This window comes from Gossypium hirsutum, chromosome D04, assembly GCF_007990345.1.
Source record: "Gossypium hirsutum isolate 1008001.06 chromosome D04, Gossypium_hirsutum_v2.1, whole genome shotgun sequence".
NCBI classification, from domain to species: Eukaryota; Viridiplantae; Streptophyta; class Magnoliopsida; order Malvales; family Malvaceae; genus Gossypium; species Gossypium hirsutum.
In genome coordinates, this window is record NC_053440.1 from 7,069,742 (window position 1) to 7,092,906 (window position 23,165).

The 23,165-nt window shown below is 30.4% G+C and overlaps 1 protein-coding gene across 1 annotated transcript; it reads right to left on the reverse strand.

The window, feature by feature from the left end:
* Window positions 1–7,055: 7,055 nt before the first annotated feature.
* LOC107934358 (transcription factor TCP5) lies at window positions 7,056–10,468 on the reverse strand. Its single transcript, XM_016866784.2, has 2 exons — window positions 9,798–10,468; window positions 7,056–9,459 (listed from the first exon to the last, which is right to left on the reverse strand). The coding sequence occupies exon 2, from the start codon at window positions 9,342–9,344 to the stop codon at window positions 8,403–8,405; it is 942 nt and encodes a 313-aa protein (XP_016722273.1). The 5' UTR covers window positions 9,345–9,459; window positions 9,798–10,468; the 3' UTR covers window positions 7,056–8,402.
* Window positions 10,469–23,165: the final 12,697 nt, after the last annotated feature.

A 23,165-nucleotide genomic window follows, 5' to 3' on the forward strand; every position in this document is an offset into this window, starting at 1 on the left:
GGAATGAGTGTGTGTATGTGTGTGTTGTGATGTTTGTGACAAAAAAATTGGGTTAGAAGAAAAAATAAATGAACCATACTGACCGGGAGGTTGCACGACAATCGGGTCTTCCGGTGCAGATGCCGCAGATGTTGATTCTGCTACGACATCTTCTCTGACCTAGGATTGATGGGCCCTTGTCTTGGCCTTGTACGATGATGTTGCCTACTCCTTTCTGAAGTCGACAGTAGATACGACTTATTGTTATGTTTGAACCAGTCCATGTAATCCGGAGATGTTGTCAAATCTGGTGTGAGAAATAGTTCACACGTTGGCAAGTAACCGTACCTAAGTTGCCACATATCAATATACTTCTTGTGAAATGTTGGTCAATCTCTCTCGAGTCTCCCCTGCAAGTCGATCTTGTGCAGACCATCGAGCTCCTGGGGTGGCAACGGAATATGTTGTGTACACTTGAACTGGCGCATCACTCGATCGGATTTGTGAATCTTGATCATTGCAAATCGACCAATGGCACTTTGACGTGCCAGATGTTGTGATTGGCCAAAAATTCGATCGAGACGTATTCTTGAATCCTTGTATCCGCATATGGCATCCATATAAACTGCAGTATGAATTTATAATTTTTAGCTCGTGCATAATATTTAATTTCAAGTGCCGTAATGCATATTATATAGCTTTGGAATTCATAAACTAACCTCCTCTTCGGTTTCTTGATCTAAATTTAGTTGAATATCCTCGAGCTCGGTCAGTATACCATTGTGTCTTGCAGGGTTGTTCCACCTATTCAAATAATATGTTATTTCAAAATTACATCAAATCCAAAATAAAAACTGTAATAATATTATCAAATGAATTTTACCATAGAACGAGTGAGAATTCGTAAGGGAGTTCCACTAGAGGGAGTAAAAATGGTAGTCGATACCATGTCCACGATTGAAGAAGGAGCATGCAACTGCTGATTTTAACTTTATCTAGTATCGTCCCTCGACATATTTTTTTGTACGATGTCGTCAACACAGCTGATCCCCAACTAAATCGTCCTGATTCTTTCAAGTCGTTTAGTAGTAGTAGCCACCTTAAATGTATCAAATTATGAGATTTATCTGGCATTAGCAGACCCCTAATCAACCTCAAGATGAATGCGCGTGCGAATTATTTCTTTTCAACGTCACTCATAAAAGCCTCCATAGTTTGGAAGTTGTCCTCCAACCATCTCATATCGATCTGGCTACCCCTGAACTTATTTGACACCTTCCCTAGAAGTTGCTTGCATGTTGCACTCTAATCGACACTAATAACTGGCCCCGTAACAACATCCCCATCGATCGGTAAACCGAGCTGTAAACTAATGTCCTCGAGTGTAATTGTATACTTACCGCAGCGAAGATGGAATGTGTGTGTCTCCGGTCTCTTCTTTCAATCAAAACACTGATAAGTGAGGGATCAATTTAGTCTGCCCGAGCATGCGAGCCACATATAAAAATCCTACATCTCGCAAGTGTCCATGAATAACACCCGGTGCACCTTCACTTAAATTGTTTATGTACGTCTCCAAAATCCGATCTTCGGGCTAAGTATATAAATATTAAAAATTAATAATCAAAACAATATAATAATTAATTATTTAAAATTAAATAATTTAATAATATTTTATTGTCATTTGTAATTGAACATCGGAGATGTGCTTGTCATCTAAACGAATAAGCTGATTTGTAGTCTAACAAATTATAAAGAATAAAATAAAATCGAAGGACTCAAACAAAAAATTAAAAAACAAAAAAGAATTGAGAATTTAGAATAAAAAATCGAGAATTGACAATTGAGAATCAAAAAGTGAAAATTTAGAATTTAGAATTAAGTTGAAAAGAATGAGGTTTGGAGGGGTTTATATAAGAAATAATATGGTTGGTATTTTATAGCCGTTGGAATTTTGCTCATTGGGGAATTGTTACCGTTGGCCAAAAAACATGTCCTACAAAGAGCATTTTTATTCTCTCTTCTAAAAAAATGCGTCCTACAAGGTATGTTTTCACTAGCGTTTTCATTTATGTGGTAGTGAAAACACGCTCTATAGGACACGTTTTCCTTTCTCTCTCAAAAAATAGCATAGATTAGTAAATTTTAAAAAAAATTAGCGTGGTTTCTAAATTAATTTTTCTTTTAGCATATTCACATAAATTGACAATTTTTAAATATACCCGACCAAAGGTTATTAGCCGCTTGCTACTCCCTAATTTAGTCAACGAATAAAAATTATTAAATAAATTATAATCAAATGAGAGAGGAATTAAGAAAAAAGGTCTAGTTCTTTTAAAAAAGATGTTATCTTTCACCTATGCTAGCGGTAATGCCACTGATTCATTTGATCTAGATCTGTTCATGGGTTGGACTATTCGTCTAGGTTCGAAGATCCATTTGAAATTGGGAAAAAATATTAGACTTAAAAAATGGGTTTGGACAAAAAAAATTAGGCCCGTTTAAAATATGGGTAAAGCTTGAGCTTGAAATTTTAAGGTTTGAGCTCGGCTCGACTCGATTTGATAAGTCTAAAAGTAACATATTTTAATCTCATTTTTAATACGTTTTTGGATGATTATTTGATGTAAAATGGTGAATTTTATGCTTCTAATCATTTAAATTCATGTTTCTATACTTAGGAGAACATTTAAGAGCAAAAGAAGAAAAAATCGAAACAAGTTTCAGGAGCCACACAGGCTGGACACACAGTCGTGTGAGCCACACGGGCTGGACACATGGCCATGTGCCAAATCGTGTGAAAATCGTGAATCACACTTTAAACTTGCGAGAAAACGTGTTTTTTAGGTTTTTCGGGCATTCTAAGACTTATATATGACAAAGATAAGAAGAGGGGAGTGAACCGTCATAGAATACTGAAGAAAACAACTCAGAAAACATCATTGAAGCCAAATTTGAAGTAGATTTCCATCTAGATTGAAGATTTCCTTTTGATTTCTTTGAAATTTATTATGAGTTTCTTTATTTCTTGTGGTTATATTTCCTTTGGGATATTTTTATTTTCCATCATGAACTAATTTTCTAAATACCTAGGGAGATGAACCCTAGGATGGATTTTGTTATTTAATCTTTATTTTTACGTAATAAATAATTGGATCTTGTTCTCAATTATGTGTGCTTAATTCTTGGTTTGATAATTCTAGATTATTAATCCATGTTTGATGTGCTTAAATCAGAGGAGGAATAGACCCTGTTTAAGAGTAGATCTAACATAATTGAGTGGAGTTGCATATAATCCTAAAAATAGAACAGCATAAATCTACCGAATTAGAGTCAAATCTAATAGGGGAATCCATAGATCAAATTAATGCGACAATAGGAGTTTTAATTAGAAAGAAATTTCAATTAATCAACTTAGAGTTAGTTGCTTTTAGCCTAGAAGAGAGATATTAGTATAATTTAGGGATTTCTACGGATTAAGATACTAAGTGAAGAAATTGTGTAATTTAGATTGATAATGACAGATGAAGTTTAGGTGGATTCTTTCTTGGGTATTGTCTTGCTTCTTGGTTGTTAATAATTTATTTTCCTGATTTGTTCTTTGTCGTGTTCTTTAGTTAATTTTAGTTTTAATCAATCACTCCAATTTATCGGTTAAATAATATAAAGATAGTAATTACTAGTACTTTTAGTTTTCGTGGAACGATATCTTCGCTCTCCGTAACTATACTATTAATTGATAGGTGCACTTGCCTTTGTCGAATTTTTAGTTGGTTTACGACTGCATCACGATCCGTTTTAAAGTTTATAATACTTTATAGTATGTAACTTATAGCAGATTAAAAAATAAATATATACTAAATATATAATATCACTCTAATGTAAACATTAAAATAATGTTAAGATGACTATATAAAAAATTTTAATAAATAAAATAATATATAAAAATATTAAATATTAAATTAAAATAATATAAATATTTTTAAAAGAAATTAAAAAATAATATGGTCGGGCTTAAATAGATTTGGATTAGCTTTTTACAAATATGGGTGAGTTTGGGTAAAATTTTAGGTCGGACCAACTTTGGATAAATATAAAGTACATTAATATCATGTTTAGGTCCAATTCAAACTCAACCTGACCTAGCCCCTCAATACCTCTAATCTCATTCTAATGGTTGAAGGGTAGAGGCTCGGATTAAAGGAAGATGACCCTCTTGATGGTGATGATTTGGTGGACGATCATGTGGATGGGGAGGTCGGATATGCTTCTTTCAACTCTTCTTTTATTTATTTTAAATTTTCTCCCATCAATATTTAATTTGAAAGTTTAATTAGAATTTTATCAAGATTTTAAGAAAAACACTTTTATTTTATTAAAATATTAGTTATAAGGTTAAATTATATTATTAGATATTGTGGATTTAATCTCTATACTTTAATTTGTCAATTATTAATTCTTATACTTTTCGAATTATAAAATTTTAGTCATCACCAAATGATAATTGTTAAATTAATTAAGTTAGGCTGTGCTATTTTCAAAATTTGACATGACAAACACATTATAATATGTGTAATACCATGTTAGCTTATTATTTCCATGTATTAGACACTAGAAATCCAATTAATCGATCAACAACTATCATGCATCAAGACTTAAATTTCAAAATTCGAAAATTATATGGACTTAGAATGATCCGATTAGAGAATATGAACTAAATCTACAAATATATGCATAGTACAAGGCTAGTAATTGAATTTAACAGAACATCTTTAATTGCTATTGTTTGGGGTAGAACTAAAATTTCATAATACAAAAGTGCATGGACTAAGATTGACAAACTCTAAAAATACAAGGATTAAGAATGACCAAATTAAAATACAAGGACTAAATTCACAACTTAACAAAATTTAATTGAGTTACAACTAAAAAGAAAAAAAAGATTAAAATATGCCATCAGTTTATGTACTCTTCGTAAATTTAGAATTTAGTCATTGTACTTTTATTTTTAGGAATTTAGTCCCTCTACTTTTCAAATTTTAAAATTCAAATCCAACTTTTAACACATTTAAAATTATTTTGTTAAATTTTAGGTTAATTACAACATCATTTTTTTTGTTACATTGCTACCAAGTGAGTGTTTTTTTCTTTTTTAAATTTCAAAATGTCATACCAACAAATTGAACCAAAAAAATTTAAGAGTATTAACATGCATTTTGAAATCTAAAATATAGAGAAACTGAATTCTTAGAAATAAAAGTATAGAAATTAAATTTGTGAACAAATATAGGGAGCTATGGGATATTTTAACCAAAAAAAACATGGTGTAAATTTGAAGGGGCAGGGTTTTGGAGGCAAGGATTTCGATTCCTGGCTAAACTTGACAAGAATAGGGTAATCTCTTTAATTTTATTGATAGACCTCAAGGGTATATATATATTTATACGGTAATAATTACGTAAGAATCAAATACAAAATTAGGTGTTGGTAGAGTCTCTTTTTTTCATGCTTGGTTGGGATGAAAGGGATATCTATGTTTTTCACAGGAAACTTTAACCAATTTATGGTTTACTTCTAATAAAATTGATTTTTTTTATAGGAAAAAAAGGGACTTTGATGTGTTGCCTTCGTTATTCCTTTGAAATTATGATATAATTCAAGTTCTCATAGTTAAGGTGACATTAGCAAGCTAAAGATATGTGATAGTGGGTTATGTTTGAGGCTGAATTGCAAGGCACTTGGGTTATCTTCCTTTGTTTATAGTTCGAATCTAATTTTCTTCCCCTTTTTCCAATAACTTGTAAATAAATTTGGTAATGATTTATCTTTAATAAAATTATTATTTTGATGGAAAAGACACAAACAAGACTACATATTCATTAAAGAAAATGTTGCATGAAGAAAAAAAATAACTTGTAGAATCATAAATCATAATCATTCTACATATATTTTCTTAATAGTTTATTTCAGTCCAAAAACTAGTTTGTACATATTTTTGAATCTAAAAAATATAATTTTTTTTCTATATATACAGGGGCAAAGTTAGAAATTTCTTTTGAGGGAATCAGAATTAAGTTGTATATTTTTACGATAGTAAAAGTGAAAATTCACCATTTTAATAGCCTATATCTTTATAATTTCTAAAAGATTAAATCAAAATTTTCTTATTTTTAGAGGGGTCAAAGTGTAATTTTTCCATATACTAATTTTAAAATTTTAAAATTATAAAAGAATTAAAAGTGAAATTTTCCATTTTAAGGGGGTTGGAGTCCTGTCAACACCCCTTGACTCTACCCCTATATATATATATATTTTAATATATACGATAAGTTTTTATTCAAAGTATTAATTTATAATACTTTCTTATCAATATTAATAGTAAAATGTTTTATTAAATTAGTATTGGAAACTAATTCATTAAAAAATAAAATGTTGTTATAAGCATGTTTAGTTTTTTAATAATTTACTAGATAGACACAACTTGTGAAAAAAATTAAATAGAAATTATATTTATTAAAAATTTATGTAAAAATCAAAAGTAATTTTAGTTGAACCTTATATGATAGCTTAATGGTCAGGGTGTTTACTGCCCTAGATGTTACTTGGGTTTGAGTCGCATTAGTTGTATTTGTTGCTCAAATTTTAAAATTAGTAAAGGTAAAACTACACTTCGTCCCCCTAAAAATAATAAAAATTTGATTTAATCTTTTAAAAATTATAAAAATAGAGGCTATTAAAATGGTATCGTAAAAATTATAATTTAATTTCGACCCCTAAAAAATTTTCTAGCTTCGGCCCTGATATCTAACCTACTACTTAAAAACTAATATCCTTTAAAATTAAAACCCTAAAGATAAATATATATTTTTGTCAGAATTTTTTTTCACTTTTACGTAATCAATTATATTATATAAATAATGAAAAAAAGACAAAAGGACTGTTTATAGTAATATAACGGAAGAGCTAATCAAAGATACTGCATGCAAACATGCTCAAACACTCATAAGTCACAACTGAACTGAAAAGATATGAATATCTCAATTTAGCTATATATATATCTCAATTGCTAATCTTCATTAATTGGAAGTAAATCTTTTTTATTAATCTTTTTCAAGAACCACTTTTACCATACATATCTATATGTTCCAAAACTATCAACATTCCAAATATCACCATCATCTTACTTAATTACATTAGCATTAGCAAAAGCATTAATCTTAAGTCATATTCTTTATTAGAACTGAAAGAGATCAATAAAGCATTAATCTATAGCTAAAATTTCAATTTCTCCTGCCATATTATATGCTTAGCTATCTGCAGCTTTCCATTTCACTGTACAAAACCCTAGAAAGCAAGCTGTAAGCAGCACCGCCAGCAATTTCAGAAATTTGAACTGAGTGTAAGTTCCAGATACATATATGTGTTGGATATAAACACATAAGAAAACACAGATACAAAATATAATTCTTCAAAACAAAAAAAAAAAATCAGAATAATATAGCTAGTCCAAGGTAAATGTTGCAATACAGCAACTTTTGACTTGAATTAGATGTGAGGGCAGCTGATTAGTATACATCCATATCAGGCTTTTATTTTTTGTTTCAAGGTAAATGAAGAACCAGAGAATAAATAACTTTCTGGTTTCTGAAACTACTAAATGTTCAACTTTTTTTTATTTTTTGTTTCTTTCAATGTATTTTCTCTTATATCTGTGTTAATTAAGGATCACAACCCATCTTTCCATTTCGTGACAATCCCTCAAATGTGGTCCTTATCAACCCTACTTTTACCTTAATGTAATTGGATCTTGTCCAAAGAAGTACTGCCTAAAATCCCTTCATCTATCTAAATGAACTAAATGATGTAACATCATCTAATATTTGGATAGTTTTGTACATAATCTCACTATACATATATAGAAAATGAAGAAGAATGATATAAAAGGTTTAATTACCAATCCTTCCTTTAAAATTAAAATATATCTTAAATTTGCCAAAGATAATAAGAAACTAGCTGATCTCTCTTTTGACAATATATTTGTGACATGCATACATCTTGTGCAACATTTCAACATAATTCTATGGCATTTCATTGATCATTCAGTCCCAAAAACTAATCAAGAACTATATGAACACTTTGGGGCGTTAATTATATCCCAATATTATCAAACTACACATACAGCTCATATATATAGTTCAATTATTTTAACATTTGCTTTCAAATATATGAAGATATGATCTTTTCCAATCACCCAAATAAATAAAAAAAGTTAAATGAAATCAAACCTATAAAACTCAATTGTCTGCTTCTCACTTCCAGGAAGTAGGATTTCTTTGAAATTATATGTAAATATATGGATTCAAACAGTACCTTTTTCTTCATGTATATATCCTCAGGCAAGCCAAGGGGTTCCTCCTTTCTTGTCATTTAGAAGGAAACTCATCTTCTTTACCAGGCTGACTTCCATTGATGTTGAGAGAATGGGGAAGAAGCCTTGGAGCGATACTCAAATGAAAGGATCTGAGATCAGGTTGGGTGATTGAGTATTGTGGAGGGTTAGCAAAAGGGTTTTGAGCACCTGAGCTCAGCATTTGGAAATGGTTTTGAGAACCAGATGATAGAGATAAGGTGGATGACAATGGCACAACATTGAAATTGTGTACTTCTTCAGTCTGGGGTGCTACAAATCCATGGCTTCCTAAATGTGGTAAAGGAAAATTGGAAGGTTCGAAATGATAATAAGAACCATATGGCATCGGCATCGGCATCGGCATCGGCATTGGCATTGACACTGCATTGTTTGACTGTGCAGGCATAAGAGAGTGATTGGATCTTTGTAAACCATAATCTGTTTGAACTTGATGACCTTCACTTGCTTCTTCATCTCTTTTGCTCCCTTTGCTTGATTCCCTCACAATATCTTTGGATTTAGCTCTACAAAACCCTCCCGTAGAATCTTGTTTGTTTGGTTGTTGAGAAGCATTTAGGGGCATTTGAGGGTTAAGGGCAAAGTTACCTTGTGGTATTGGGAGTGGTGGGAGTTCCTCAATTTCATGTTTAGCTTCATTAAGCAACCAATCGACAACCTTACTTGGCTGGTTAAGTCCAAGTCTGTCTTGAAGATCATACAATTGAATTGCAGTAGGGACTGAAAGCCTCACCCTCCGGTCCCTCAATCCTCTAATGGTGAAAACTTTACTGTGTCTGTCTTTTCCACCAAAGGCTCGCGAAACACGTACGATTCGAGGATCTTTCAGTCTCAACAATGGCGAAGAAGTCGATGCACCTTTGCGCACCTTATTGCTGCTTTCATCTTCTTTGCCTTCTTGTATGGGAGAACCCGCTTCTTCTGAACTTGGAATCATCTTATGTCGCTCATTATTGAAGCATAAGCAGCAGCTTAAAAAAACCCAGTATTGGATCGACCCTTTTCGCCACTTGAAGTGAATCTTTTTCTTTTAATTCGCTTTCCAAAAAAAGCTTCAAAATTGCGTGAAAACAAAGAACAAACAAAGACGGAAAGTTGATCAATTAAACCACAAATGAAAAAAGAAAATAATAACACACAAAACAAAACAGATTTCTTCTTCTTGAGAAACAAGCAAAACCTTAAATTCTATACGCTAATCATATAGAAGCTGATTCAGATCAAACATGGGTTGCCTTAGTAGAGAAAAACAGAAAACAGATATAAGGATCTAAGGAAGATCTATAGGGTAATTATATAGAGAAGAAGAAAGACCAAATATTCTTTGAAATATTAGGTATTTCCTAACATAAATACATATATACATATATATTGAAAGATGAATGCACACCTTGAAACTTTTGATTGCTAGATTCAATCAACCCTCTTGCATATATACATATATATTGAAAGATATGTATATATATATTGCCTTGCAAGAGAATATAAGTTATTATTGATGAAGTTCATTCATTAGAGAGAAAAAAAGGAAGATGCTGGAGTTGAACCGACCATTGTCCATGGAATGGAAGAATAGGAGAAAAAAAAAAAAAGAAAAGGCAGTAGGGTTGCCGCGTGGCCTAATTTTGCCATATCTGTCAAACAAGTATGCTAAAGTCCATATCTTATCATTTCCTACACTTAAGCATATTTTAAGCAATCATTGCATCAATAAGATTCATAAGAGCTTTAACCAAAAGCTTTGTAAATGCAATATATATTATATTGGAGGCTTAATGAAATGATTGCATCAAAGTGATTCCTCTAATGCTCTTAGTGTGACTGGATCATATACCGAACAACATCAACAATGATTGCAATTTACAATTCAAATGCCAAAAAACAAAATCTATAATATTAATGCAAGTATGTAATAGGGGACCATGCTGTACATTTCGATGAGGCATGCTTTTATCGACAACTACAAAAGGACATTGGTGACTGAATCTCTCTATCACATGGGGTTGAATCAATGCACGCCTACTCTTTTATGGAAGGTTTTTTTATTTTTATTTTCTTTTATTTTCAAGTGGACTAATGTTTGTTGGATCTAATAATATGATTTGAATGAATAGAAAAAAATAGATGTTAGGCTTAAAATTCGACTTGATTTGTTTGTTCTTAAATAGTCGAAAAGGGAAAGGCTTTTTTAAAGAAAAAGAAATTAAGCATGCTTTAATTTAAGGTTTTGTTTGTCAGGTTTGCCACTTCCCATTTCTTGCAATCGATTGCAAAATGTGTCAGAAGTAGAAGCTAAATGAACTGAATTTGTTTTAAAATATTAAAAACACTTGGGGAAAAAGAAAAGAAGCAAAGTCGTTGAATCGCTGTCACATAGTTAATGATCGACATATATCAGTAAAATTGATATCTAAGGCTGTCTTCAAATCAAACGGGGTTGATATGGTCATTTTTAAGAAAAAGGTGTTTAATAAGTTTGAGATTTTATAATTTTGTTGTTTATTTTATAAATGAATAATAAGAGAATTTGGAAATATATTTTGTTGTTTGTTTAAAATGAAAATTACAGTGGAAGTGTTAAACTGTAGTGGTCATTACAGCTTGACACTATAAAAATTATGTAAGCAAAAACACAAACGGAGTCTAGCTGAGTGAGTTATTATGCTATCTTTGTTCACAAATACAAGTGGTTCAGAGTCTATCACTCTCCAATAATAGAGATCTTACACTTGTATCTAAATACTAGAACACTCACCTCCAAATCATCCCCTTGAGAATTTGGGTAGTAAACACTTAATAATATTTACAATAACGGTTTGCACTCTCTCACAAAGCAATTCCATAATGAACATATTAAAATGCACTCAATAATCTCTCATACAAAACTCAGATAAGCCTCTCATATATTCAATTTCGACTTGCTAACATAGAATCTAACGAATACAAAGTAATTCCTTGAAAATAACTATTACAATTACAACTATCGAACGTACAATCAATCGAAGATATGATTTCCTAAATAGCAACACAGTCTCGATTGATCCACCATGTTCCAAGCGTTGATTTGATTCACTCAAATCCAATCCAATCTTCAAAAGCTAAGGATTGGTTTCCATAGATGGACCAAAACATCTTCAATAACACAATGCATTAACAAGTTCATATATTTTCTTCATTAAATTGCCAAACCTGTCTTACCTCAGTGGTAGTCTGCGGTTGGCATTGTCAAGTGTCACTCAACATCAATCAACCTATCTTACCTCAACAATCTCCCATTTTGGCAATTTATTGAACGAAAGCAAACAATACAGGAAGCTAACTACCATAATCAACAATAACTCTTCCTTAGCACAGTCCTTACTCTATTTAGTTCAACTTCGAACATAATATAGTAGTTTTAACTATCAATGCTATGTCTAAGTTTCGCACCAATAATAACAATACTAAATTATAACTAAGTAAACAACAAATAAAGTAAATCGCATCAAAGTAAAGCATACACCATAACATAATATCATAACATAATATCATAGTTCCAAATCAATTCCAATATCACAACAAAATTAGTATCAACATCATCAAATGAGTACCATCATCTCAATTATACAAACTAGATCAAATAAGAGTTCAAAAAAAAAGAAGTCATCATCACAATAAGGTCTGATTCATCTTCAATATCAACAACATCTTCTGGAAACATAAGCAACTTCATTATTAGTAGGACATATACTTCTCATATAACATGACAATAACAATAACAATCACATCACAACCAAAACACACTCAATACTAGCAACTTCCTTATCTACTCCCATATGTACTTTACCCCATTTTTTGTTCAACAAGCATGCCAATCAGAATGCCAAAGATCCTTACTTTCTAGACTAGATCAAGGCAAAACGAATGTTGAAGAATATGATAATTAAAACAATATAGTCTATTAATCAAGTATACAAGATTACTGGATTGAGCGGACAATTGTGTAAGGCTCACTTGCGTTGCAAGTCATTCCTAAATGCTACCTCCTTGTCACATGAATCGATTGAATGATCTTTATCTCAATTCGCATACTAGCTCTCACACGATTATGGAAAATTTTAAAAATTCAATTTTTTAAAAAAAATTAAAATCATTAAAATTATAAAAAATGTATAAAAATTATAAAAAAAATATTTTTTTTACTATTTTAAAATTTAATTAAATGATGACTTGTCATCCATGTGGCAATCCACGTGTGGTAGCAAAGTTAACAAACCTGGTAACAAACATTAATTTTTCCATCTATTTTGGGTGATTTGACAAAAAAAATGCAAGTTCAAGGGCTAAAAGAGGCAGAAAAATAAATGGAGGGTTAAAATAACTTTTTTTTTAAAGTTGTAGGGCCAGATAAATCATTATGCTTTAAAATGAAATACAACTTGTATTAAAGTTTGGATTAAAGTCTTGTAAAAAAAAAGGACACATGCATTTATACTGGTGTAAAATTTAAGTGGTTTTACACTCTTTCGTAATGTTTTATATGATTAATATTTTAATAATTCAATTGTTTTATTCATACTTCATTCATGTAGATTATACATATCATTTTTGACATAAGTTAAAAAAATTTAATTGCTCATTTTATGTAAAAGGATTTCAATTGTTAAATATATGTAATATTAATATAGATATATAATATTTTAGATTGATTATAACGGTTCGAATAAAAAATTTACATGTATGGCAAATACGAATATTTTAATAAATTCAATAGTTAAATTATTAAAATATTAATCATGTAAATATTATAAATTTGTGTAAAATCACTTAAATTTTAAGTATGAATGAATCCCTCCTTATGAAAATTATAAATCCATTACTTAATAAGTTTGTAAAAGAATATAAAATAATTTAATTATTTCATGACAAACTAAAAATAGAAAGTAAAATATCTAGAAGGATTAAACAAATAAAAAGAAAGAAATTTACTTAAAATATATTTTCTATGTCTAAATCTATCTTTTAAAAGGTAAAACTTTATTGATACAATAATTAATAGATCGTACATATAGGAAAAACCCTAATAAAACGTAATTCTACCACTAGAATCTCCAGAATAGCTTATAGCATAAAATCAACCAAACCAGCATAGGCAAAAAGAATATCGAGCTTCAAAGTTGGACTCTATCGATTCGAGTCTAAAAAATTTAAGCCTATAACGACTTCAATTCAAGAGAGTCTGAGTCTAATTCAAAAGTTTAAATTTTGAACAAACATTAATAATTAATATAATTTTATGATATTACTTAAAATTAAAATAAAATATAAAATATAAATAAATAATTATTTATTTTATGAAATATATTTGTAAACATTACATATTTATAAAAAAAATAGTAATGGTAAATTTTTATGTTAATTATAAAGTGAAATAAAATTTTTAAAAATATTAATTATTATACAACATTTTTAATAAAATAATTATATATGTATAATAAATATATAAAATTAATAACTATTCAGCCAACAACCTTTTCACCTAGTGTTGTAGATATGAGAGCTTGTGTTCAATCTTAAGCAACCCTATCCTCCAACCCCAATCGTAAAAATATGAAAAAATTTAAATATATAATTTATAATATATAATATATAAATGATATAATACATTAATTTAATAATATAATAAAAAAATTCTCTATACCAATACAAATTAGAATTTTCTAAAGTTGTTTAACCCCAATTGTAAAAAAAAAAATACATATAGTTTTAATTTGTTCATTTCGATGCCTGTATTTTTGTTCCGTCTACCATTACAATATTTTAGTCTAACGGTGTTAAAACATGACATCATGTGACATGTGATCCACTATTATACTTCCACTTGACATTATTTTGTAGAAAAAAGATTATTTTAAAAGTTAATGACCCAAAAAAGAATTATATCTATTTTTTCTCATTTTAAAAGTAAAATACATTGACAATAAACCCAAATCAAATATTCATTTAAAAAATAAAGTTAAAAGCCCAAATTTTCATATACCAATAAAATTATAAAATGAACAAGAGAGGAGTAAAAAAATGAAAGGATACTTTAACTTTCACTGGATACAAAAAGCTTGTACTTGCCATTTATTTATAGGGCCTCAACTGTCATAGGTTACAAAAAGAAAATTAAGGCACCCTATAAATTATTTAGAGGTTATAAGATTTATAGAAGTTACAAAAGAATGAATCTGGGGGTTTTGGAAGCTATACGGACATCTATTTATCAATGGACTTACAACACTCTCTCTTGGTTGTCCATTAACAAAAATATGCCTTGTTAAAACCTTATTAGAAAAAACCCTATGGGATAAAAACCTAATTAAGGAAAAAAAGAATACACAATCTCTTATTACAAGCTACCTCGTTAAAAACTTTTACTAGGAAAGCCTAGTAGGACAAAATATTGGTTAAAGGAAAAAAGTACAACGTGTTTTAAACTCCCCCTTATGACAACATTTCACAATACATTTTTGAGTTGACACATTCCAATATTGTATACTAGTCTTTCAAACATTGTGGTTGGCAATGCCTTGGTAAAAGGATTTGCCAAAATATTACTTGATACATGCATGGATGGTATGAAATTTATTAAAGTCAATTCAACCAAGCTGCAAATTTTCAAGTTTGGAAGATCAGTTGACTTGTGACGAATTTTTGGATGGGATCCAAGTATTTCTAGGTTGAGATATATATGCATAGCGTTTGAGCAGATATCTTTTAACCTCGAAACGCACTTTGAATCACTTGATTTCGAGTTTGGGAGCTCAAGTTATGACTGTTTTAATTAAGACTGAGCGAACATAATTTTTAGACAAGATTATTACGAAAAATTACGAGTTTCGAGCTTTAATTCAAGTTTAAAATATATGGGGTTCGATTTTTAGGCTTAATTTTTATTATATATGAACCTGGTATTGTATTTATTAAGTTTTATTATTTATTTATTTATTTATTTCGAATTTTAGGATATTTTTAAAGTATTTTAAGTTATTTAGGAGTTTTGTGTTTCTTAGTCAACAAGAAAGATTAGGTTAAAACTACTTCTTATTTAGATTAATTAGAGTTTGATTATACTTGAGAGCTTTATTTGGATGTAACCAGCTAGCCTATATAAAGGCCTCTTCATTATTCATTAAAAACACAACTGTTTTTCATCAATAAAAGTTTCAACTCTGGGAATTAGTTTCTTTTGTGTAAGATTGCTTTCGTGTGATTTTTAGAAGCAATTTTCTTATTGATTTTCTTCAAGGAGACATGGGAATTGATTATTCATCCTTCAATTTGCCAAAGATTATTTCTTAGAGTGTTGAATAGAGTCATTAATTGAATTTGTTGGGTTTATATCTCAAAGGATTCAATTGGACATGATCTTCAAGTCTCGAGACTTGTTCTTGAAGTCTCGAGGCATCCTTTCAAAGTCTTGAGACATAAGGTTTTCTATCGACTATTTTTCAACCAAGTCTTGGTACCACCCTTGCATGTCTCGAGACTCGACCTTACAAACTGCATTTAATGTGTGAAATTAATGCATCCAATGGCTCCAAACGTTTCTAATTCAATGAGAGGGTATAAATATAATTTAATGACACTCAAATGAAGACAAGAAATAAACTTATAAATTCAATTAAGAAAAAAATCCAATCTTTCCTTTATTTTAGTCATATTCTTTTACAAACACTTGTTAAGTCTATTTTTTATTCTTTCTTTCAAATGTTTAATTGTATTTGTGAGAGCTATTCATTGTATATTTTACCTTTGAAAGGCTTTCATTCATTCTCAATTTTATTTCTCATTTTGTGAAAGTTTGCTTAAGGTGGAAAGTGGTTCTATCTTACCTAATCAAAAGATAGTGTCTTGTAAAGATTATACCTTGTCCTTAAAAGGTACCAATTATTGAATTGAGAAAAATCATTAGTTGTGGAAAACTAAAGTAGTGGTGGAAGTAGGCATTTGAGCTAAACCACCATAAATTCTTGTGTCTAAATTTCTTGAGTTTATTTTCTTAAAAAATTTTAAACACTAATTCAGCCTCTTGGTGTATACTGAAGACACCATAATTGTAGTATATCACTTGAGGTGTTAGACAAGGTGCGATAGGGGCACTTGTGCTTATAAGTATCTCCTCCAAGATTGGTTCTAGGGAATACGACCAACCACATTGCACTTCGTATAATGTATAATATACCACTTAGAGGTGTTGTTGACAGTGTGTCAAAGACAACTATGCATTTCAAGCACTTGAACTAAATTTAAAAATTGTGTCATTGATTCTAAATTTAGGTTAATTCAACATAAATTATTAATTGTTAATGATTGAAGGTGATTCTTAGTCACTCCATTTTATGAATTAAGGTTATATGAGTAACATAGGCTTTTATTTTTTTTTCATTTACTTTACTTTAATTCTATTATTGCTTCTTATTAATTGTTTTTTAGTAATCGTTAATTTATATTACAAAGTTAGTTAGCGAGTGAATTGATTCAATTAGTTGAAATCAGCTATAAGTTTTTACGTGAGTTTGATCTTCAAAATACTTCCTAATAAATTTATTTTATTATAGTTATTACTTGAAAATGATATTGTGCTAGTAGAAATTATTTTTGAAGTTAAATTGAATATGTATTTTATGTTAATTTTATCTACATTATCAGCCACCAATCAATAATCACTATATAACTTGTTGGATACATATAGCAAAAGTAATGTCCAAGTATTAGAGTCGTGTTTGACATGACAAAATATATGTTGGATTGGTGGTATCCATGTACTAATCTTTTAGAAATTACAAAGTGAGGTGAGAATTTTAAAAGACAAAAATGAAATCTGCATTAAGTTGTTTGATTGGTGGTTGATAAATATGTGGTGTATAGTCTTAATAGCAAATTGTCAATTTTATGTGTTTGATAGTTACTCTCGACATTAACAATTACCTTATAGGGTTGGGACCGTTCTATATAATATATATATGCTTTAAAACATCCACTAGGGTTGAAAATTGGACCACACAACTTTTCTGCAGAAAGAAATATGTATGGAGAGGCTTAACATTGAGTATCAAGAAGAAAAAGAAAAATAAAACCTTCTTTCAACTTTCGATTTCTTCACTTCAATTGATTGGATCGTACAATTCAATTTTATTTTGTTGCGTTTAAATACAAAATTCAATATTAAATATAGTTAATCATTATTTCTTTTGAGAAATCATTATTAAAATTATGGTTTTGGTTTAAAGATATTTTTAAGTTAAAATCTCACTATTTATAAATTTTTATTTAAAAAATAAAAGAATTCCTTATTTACTTGTTCAACTCATTCAAAATCAATTACAAATCTATATATGGTATACATAAAAGCATAAGTTTAGAAAAAATTTTAAATTGACTAAAATATAAAAATTGTTAGCATTAATAAGTTAATAGTATCTCAAAAATAAATATTCAAAAAACAATGACACTGGAGAGATATCTAAAATCATTTTAATTGATAATGACATTATACAATATTATGTTATTTTTAAAAAAAATTATAAGTTGTTTATTTCGTGAGAAGTAAGTACTCTTTTATATTTTTTTACATTATTATTATTATTATTATTATTATTATTATTATTATTATTATTATTATTATACATGAAGTTGTAAACAAACAAGAGAATTTTTTTTTAAAAAAGTAAAAAAAAATACCATTAATTATCATTATTAAATGCTTATTAATTTAATATAAATATCTTTCATACTTATCATGAATCATTACTATAATTGATGCATGTTGTTTTACATTTTTAATTTTAATTTAATATTATAATTTTTTAATACACTTCTAATTTCTATATTAATTTTAGTTTTTTTTATTTATAGCATATTATTTATTTTTAATTTATAAAAAATAAACATGTTTATTCATCTGCTTTGCAAGTGAGAAAGAAATCTAGTAGTATTAAACCAGAGAATGCCTAAAGAGGAAGTCAATGGGGCAAGCAGGGGCCTTAGCTCCCCTTGTCAAGTGGGAAATATTATTAGTAGTCCCTATCAAGTATTAATAATTCATTTTAAGTCCTTATGTAACATCTTGCCCGGCAAAGCCCTAGTGCTCAGGTGTTGTTTTAGGAGTATGAATTTCAGAATAGGTTTTTAGTAAGTAAGGTGTTGGATTTAACCAATAGGTTGAAGTCTACGAGTACGCCCTTGGGCGAAGTTTTGGTTAGGCAAACAAGTTGGAGGAAAGCAGTAACATGGTTCTATCCACCCAAACGATACATTGACGGATAGATTGGGCAAACCGTTAACATTGGGATATTGAGTGAAAAAGTCTCAAAAAGTGAGACATCTTTGAGAGTGGAACTTAGTAGAATGTTGAGGAATTTTGAGTAATTGGGATATCACCGAAAGGCATTGTATGCCAAGTTTGGCTAGTTAATGTACTAGTTATATTCTAATGAGATGGTTAGGAATGAACGATAGACTTGACTTGGACATATTTATTTATACATGTAACTGTGGATTGTTGTGCACGTTTTCTTACAGTTGTAAACCACCCATATAGCAGATGAAATAGGATTGTGAAGCGTGTCAAGTTCTCATAGGGACAATGGTGGTATATTTTGGTAATCAAGAATTGAAAATTGAGTTTTTTTCCTCCTCATTCCTCAAGAAATAGTTCTTTGGTCTAGATCTAAAGAAATCTGAAGTACTTCACCCATTCATGAAAGCTGAGGGTTGATCTGGATACCCACCTAGGGGTGCTTCATGTCAAGTAATTGCTGTTGATCGTTCGATGGAAATCTAGACCTAGAAATTTCTATGCTAAGTGACCAAATTGTGAAATTGAGACTAGTAAAGTATGGTGTGATGACTCTGATGGGGAATGAAATATTTATGATCCTGCATGCGTGGATTGTATGAAGTTTGATGGCTTAAGTATAGAGCATGAATCTAAATTTTTTTATGTGTATATGAGTTTGGCAAGTTATTGTATGATGGGTCTATATATGGTGAGTCCTTGTCTGTCTCTAAAGTTGTCAAAAGGGGTCCATCGGGACTTTAAACAGGAATCTCTGAATGGAAAAGTCCATGGCCATGACATTTTAAATGAAAGGACCATATCGTGTAAGACCATAGCTGGTGGGCTATGGTGTCATATGGAAACACTATATCGTATAAGACCATAACTGGTGGATTGTGACATCATATGGGAAGAACTAAATAAAGGTTATTATCGAATGTGGTTTATTATCGAATGGGGTTTCGACGTGATCACGAATGATGAGGGGAAAATCTCATGTAATGTGAGTCTAGGCGAATCTCTATTGTAAACATGTTAGAAAATGAAAGCTTTTGTGGTGTATTTGAAAGGAAAACCTTTGTGGTGAGTACTGAAAAAAATGGCACCTTTGTCGCAAATCTCTAAAAGGAAAGCCCTTGTGGCAAGTATTGAAAGAAAGGATGCCTCTGTAGAAAACCTTTGAAAGGAAACACCATTGTGGCATCTATCTAAGAGAACGCCCCTGTGGTGAATAATGAATGAAAGGAAATGAGTTTTTTCGAACAAGGGAGGAACAACATGTAAGGTTTTCTAAAGACATGGTAAATGAAACAAACTCTGAAAGAACAGTAAGTACGACAATCTCTAGTGGAATAATTTATATGGAAAACCCTGAAAAAAAAACTCCATAAGAAAAGTTATGGCAAATTATGTATAGTAACAATGGATGAATAGTGAAGCTAGAATGAGCCAAGGCATGTGACGAATCACGAATATGAGTCAAAGAAAATTTATAGTTCAACCGATCAAGAGTATCCTGAATGTAAAACCCTTTGAAATAGGAATGATTAATGAATCATGAAAGGGCAAGGCGAAGGATGCAAATGAGGTATCAAAGATAGAAAATGCATGTTAAGACGTCCATGACACAAGGATAGAACTATAGTGAAATACTCATCAGATTCAAGGGAAGGATAAGAACAAAGGAGATCGATAACGAAGTTCTCAAATAAGATTCAGGTAAAATATGGTTTACTCACTAAGTTCTCATGAACTTACCTCTGTACTTTTATGTCACAGGTAAGTTGAGACGAGGCTACGCCAAGAGGGATAATGCCAGGGCTACGCCAAAGAGAGTGGCGGAACGAGCTGTTATGCATATAGAGCGAGTAAAGTGGAGTGTACGAATTTGATAGAAACACTGTGAATAAGCTAAGAAATTCGTTTATGGGCTTTGTAGAGCAAACAAAAAATATGAGCATTAACAATGTAGCCAGTAACATTGGTTAGAGGTAGAATAAATAGAGCATTGTATATGAGTATGATTTATATATTCTTGTAAGACCTTGCTGAGAGAAAAATTTTGTTCAGTAGTTGTAAGTACACCAATGTATACCTAGACATAAGTTAGTCGGATAACATTATTGAATATGACACATAGTTATATGTGTTTTTGAAAGTTTGCATATTTTGTCTAAGTACAAGTCTGTAATAAAGTGGTAACACCTGATATTCGAATCCGACAAACCAGATAGGGTTGAGGGCACTCCACCTTCGATTATTCAAATAAATAAAAAGAATTACAATTTTAGCTTATCCTAAAAATTAATTATATAATATGTCCTTTTAGAATAGAATTTTTAGCTTCGACCCCTCAAAAATTTAGAATTTTGTCTCTATAGGGGATGAATTCGATTAAACAACGAACAAAGTGAATAAAATAAGAAGTGAAAAGATCTAACATGCAAATTTTACGTGGAAAACTCCTCAAGAGAAGAAAAAAATCACCGGCAAAAGGAGATTTCACTATAATAAAGAATAGTACAAAAGATGGAGAGAATTAAAATAAAAACCTGAAGCTCCACAAGAAAAACCCTTCGGAATAAAGAACATAATTCTCTCAATCTAAATAATTTTTTGTTGTGTAAAACCTAGAGTAACTAAGGTCTATTTATAGGTTGAAATTCGTAGCATAAATAACTACTACAACTCTAGGTTAATCAGAGTTTAAGTGGAAAACTAAAAACAGAGTTTAACTGGGAGAAGAAAAGCCAAAATAAACTTTGGTCAAAATAAGAGGCATTCTCCCAAAAATCTCCACCTTGACTCATATTTGGACCAACTCCCTTGTCAAGACTTGTTACGGGCTTAACTGATTCTTCATTGGATACTTACCAAGTCAAAACAATGATCAAACTTTGAAAATAGAAGGCTCTTTGTCAACATGTTGGATGGATTGTATTCTATGCCAATTTTAAGAATTTGAACATCCCCTTGAATGTTCACCTCTCGAACAAAATGATAACGAATGTCTATGTGAGTCGTTCTTTCGTGATGAATTTGATCTTTAGTGAGATGTATGACACTTTGACTATCACAATATACAACAGTTGCCCCCTTTTCACTTACCAGTTCACTGAATAGACCCCTTAACCAAATTGCTTCTTTTACTGCTTTTGTAATTGCCATGTATTCTGCTTCAATAGTCGATAAAGCCACTATAGCTTAAAATGTCACTTTCCAACTAATGACACAATTACCAAAAGTAAATAACAACCTGTGAAAGACCTTCTTCAATCTAATTCTCCTACATAATCAAAATCAACATATCCAATTAAACCTTTTAAAGTTCTTCCAAACTCTAAGCACATGTTAAAAGTACCCCATAAATATTTGAAAATCCACCTAACTGTATGCCAGTATAACTTACAAGGATTAACCATGTATCAGCTAACAACACTAACAACATGTGAAATATTGGGATGAGTGCATACCATTACACATCAAACTTCCAATTGTGCTGAATAAGGTACTTTTGACATGTACCTTTCATCTTTTTCATTCTGTGGGAAATCTAAAATTGGGAGTTTCAATTGTGTATCTAAAAGAGTACTTACCAATTTTGCATCTTAAATCGCTCAAGGATCTTCTTTATATACCTTTGTTGCGATAAAAAAATTTCCCAAAATGTCTATCTCTCAAAATTTCCATATCTAAAATTTTCTTTGTTGTACCTAAATCCTTCAACTCGAACTTAGAGTTAAGCATGGTTTTAAGACGATCAATTTCAGATGAATTCTTAGCCACAATTAACATATCATCAACATAATACAACGAATATATAAAAGAACCAACATCAAAACATTGTAGATAAACACAACTGTCATACTTATTTTGAGAAAAACTAATACTCAACATGAATGAGTCAAACTTTTTATACCATTATCGAGGAGACTGCCTCAAACTGTACAATGACTTTTGTAATAGACAAATACGATCTTCTTTACCTTCAACTTTAAAGTCTTCCGATTATTACATGTAGATGTCCTCCTCAACGTCACTGTGAATGAAGGCAATCTTTACATCTAACTGTTCTAACTCAAGATTATTTGATGCAATAAGGGCCAAAAAGGCCCGAATAGACTATGTTTCGCAACGGGAGAGAAAACATCATGAAAATAAACTCTCTCCACTTGGCTATAGCCCTTTACAACTAGTCTTACCATATACATAATGTCGTTAAAACCCAAACCTTTATTCTTTTTAAACACCCATTTGCAACCAACAATTCTTTTACCGATGGGTAGTTTAACTAGCCTCTAAGTCTCGTTCTTTTGAAGCGATTCCATCTCTTCTTCTATTGCAACGAGCCATTTTCTAGAATAGGAAGTTTGAACTACCTCATAATAACATGAAGGATCGGTTGAATTAATGCTCTCAGCAACACTTAAAGCATAAGCTACTAGGTTTCTT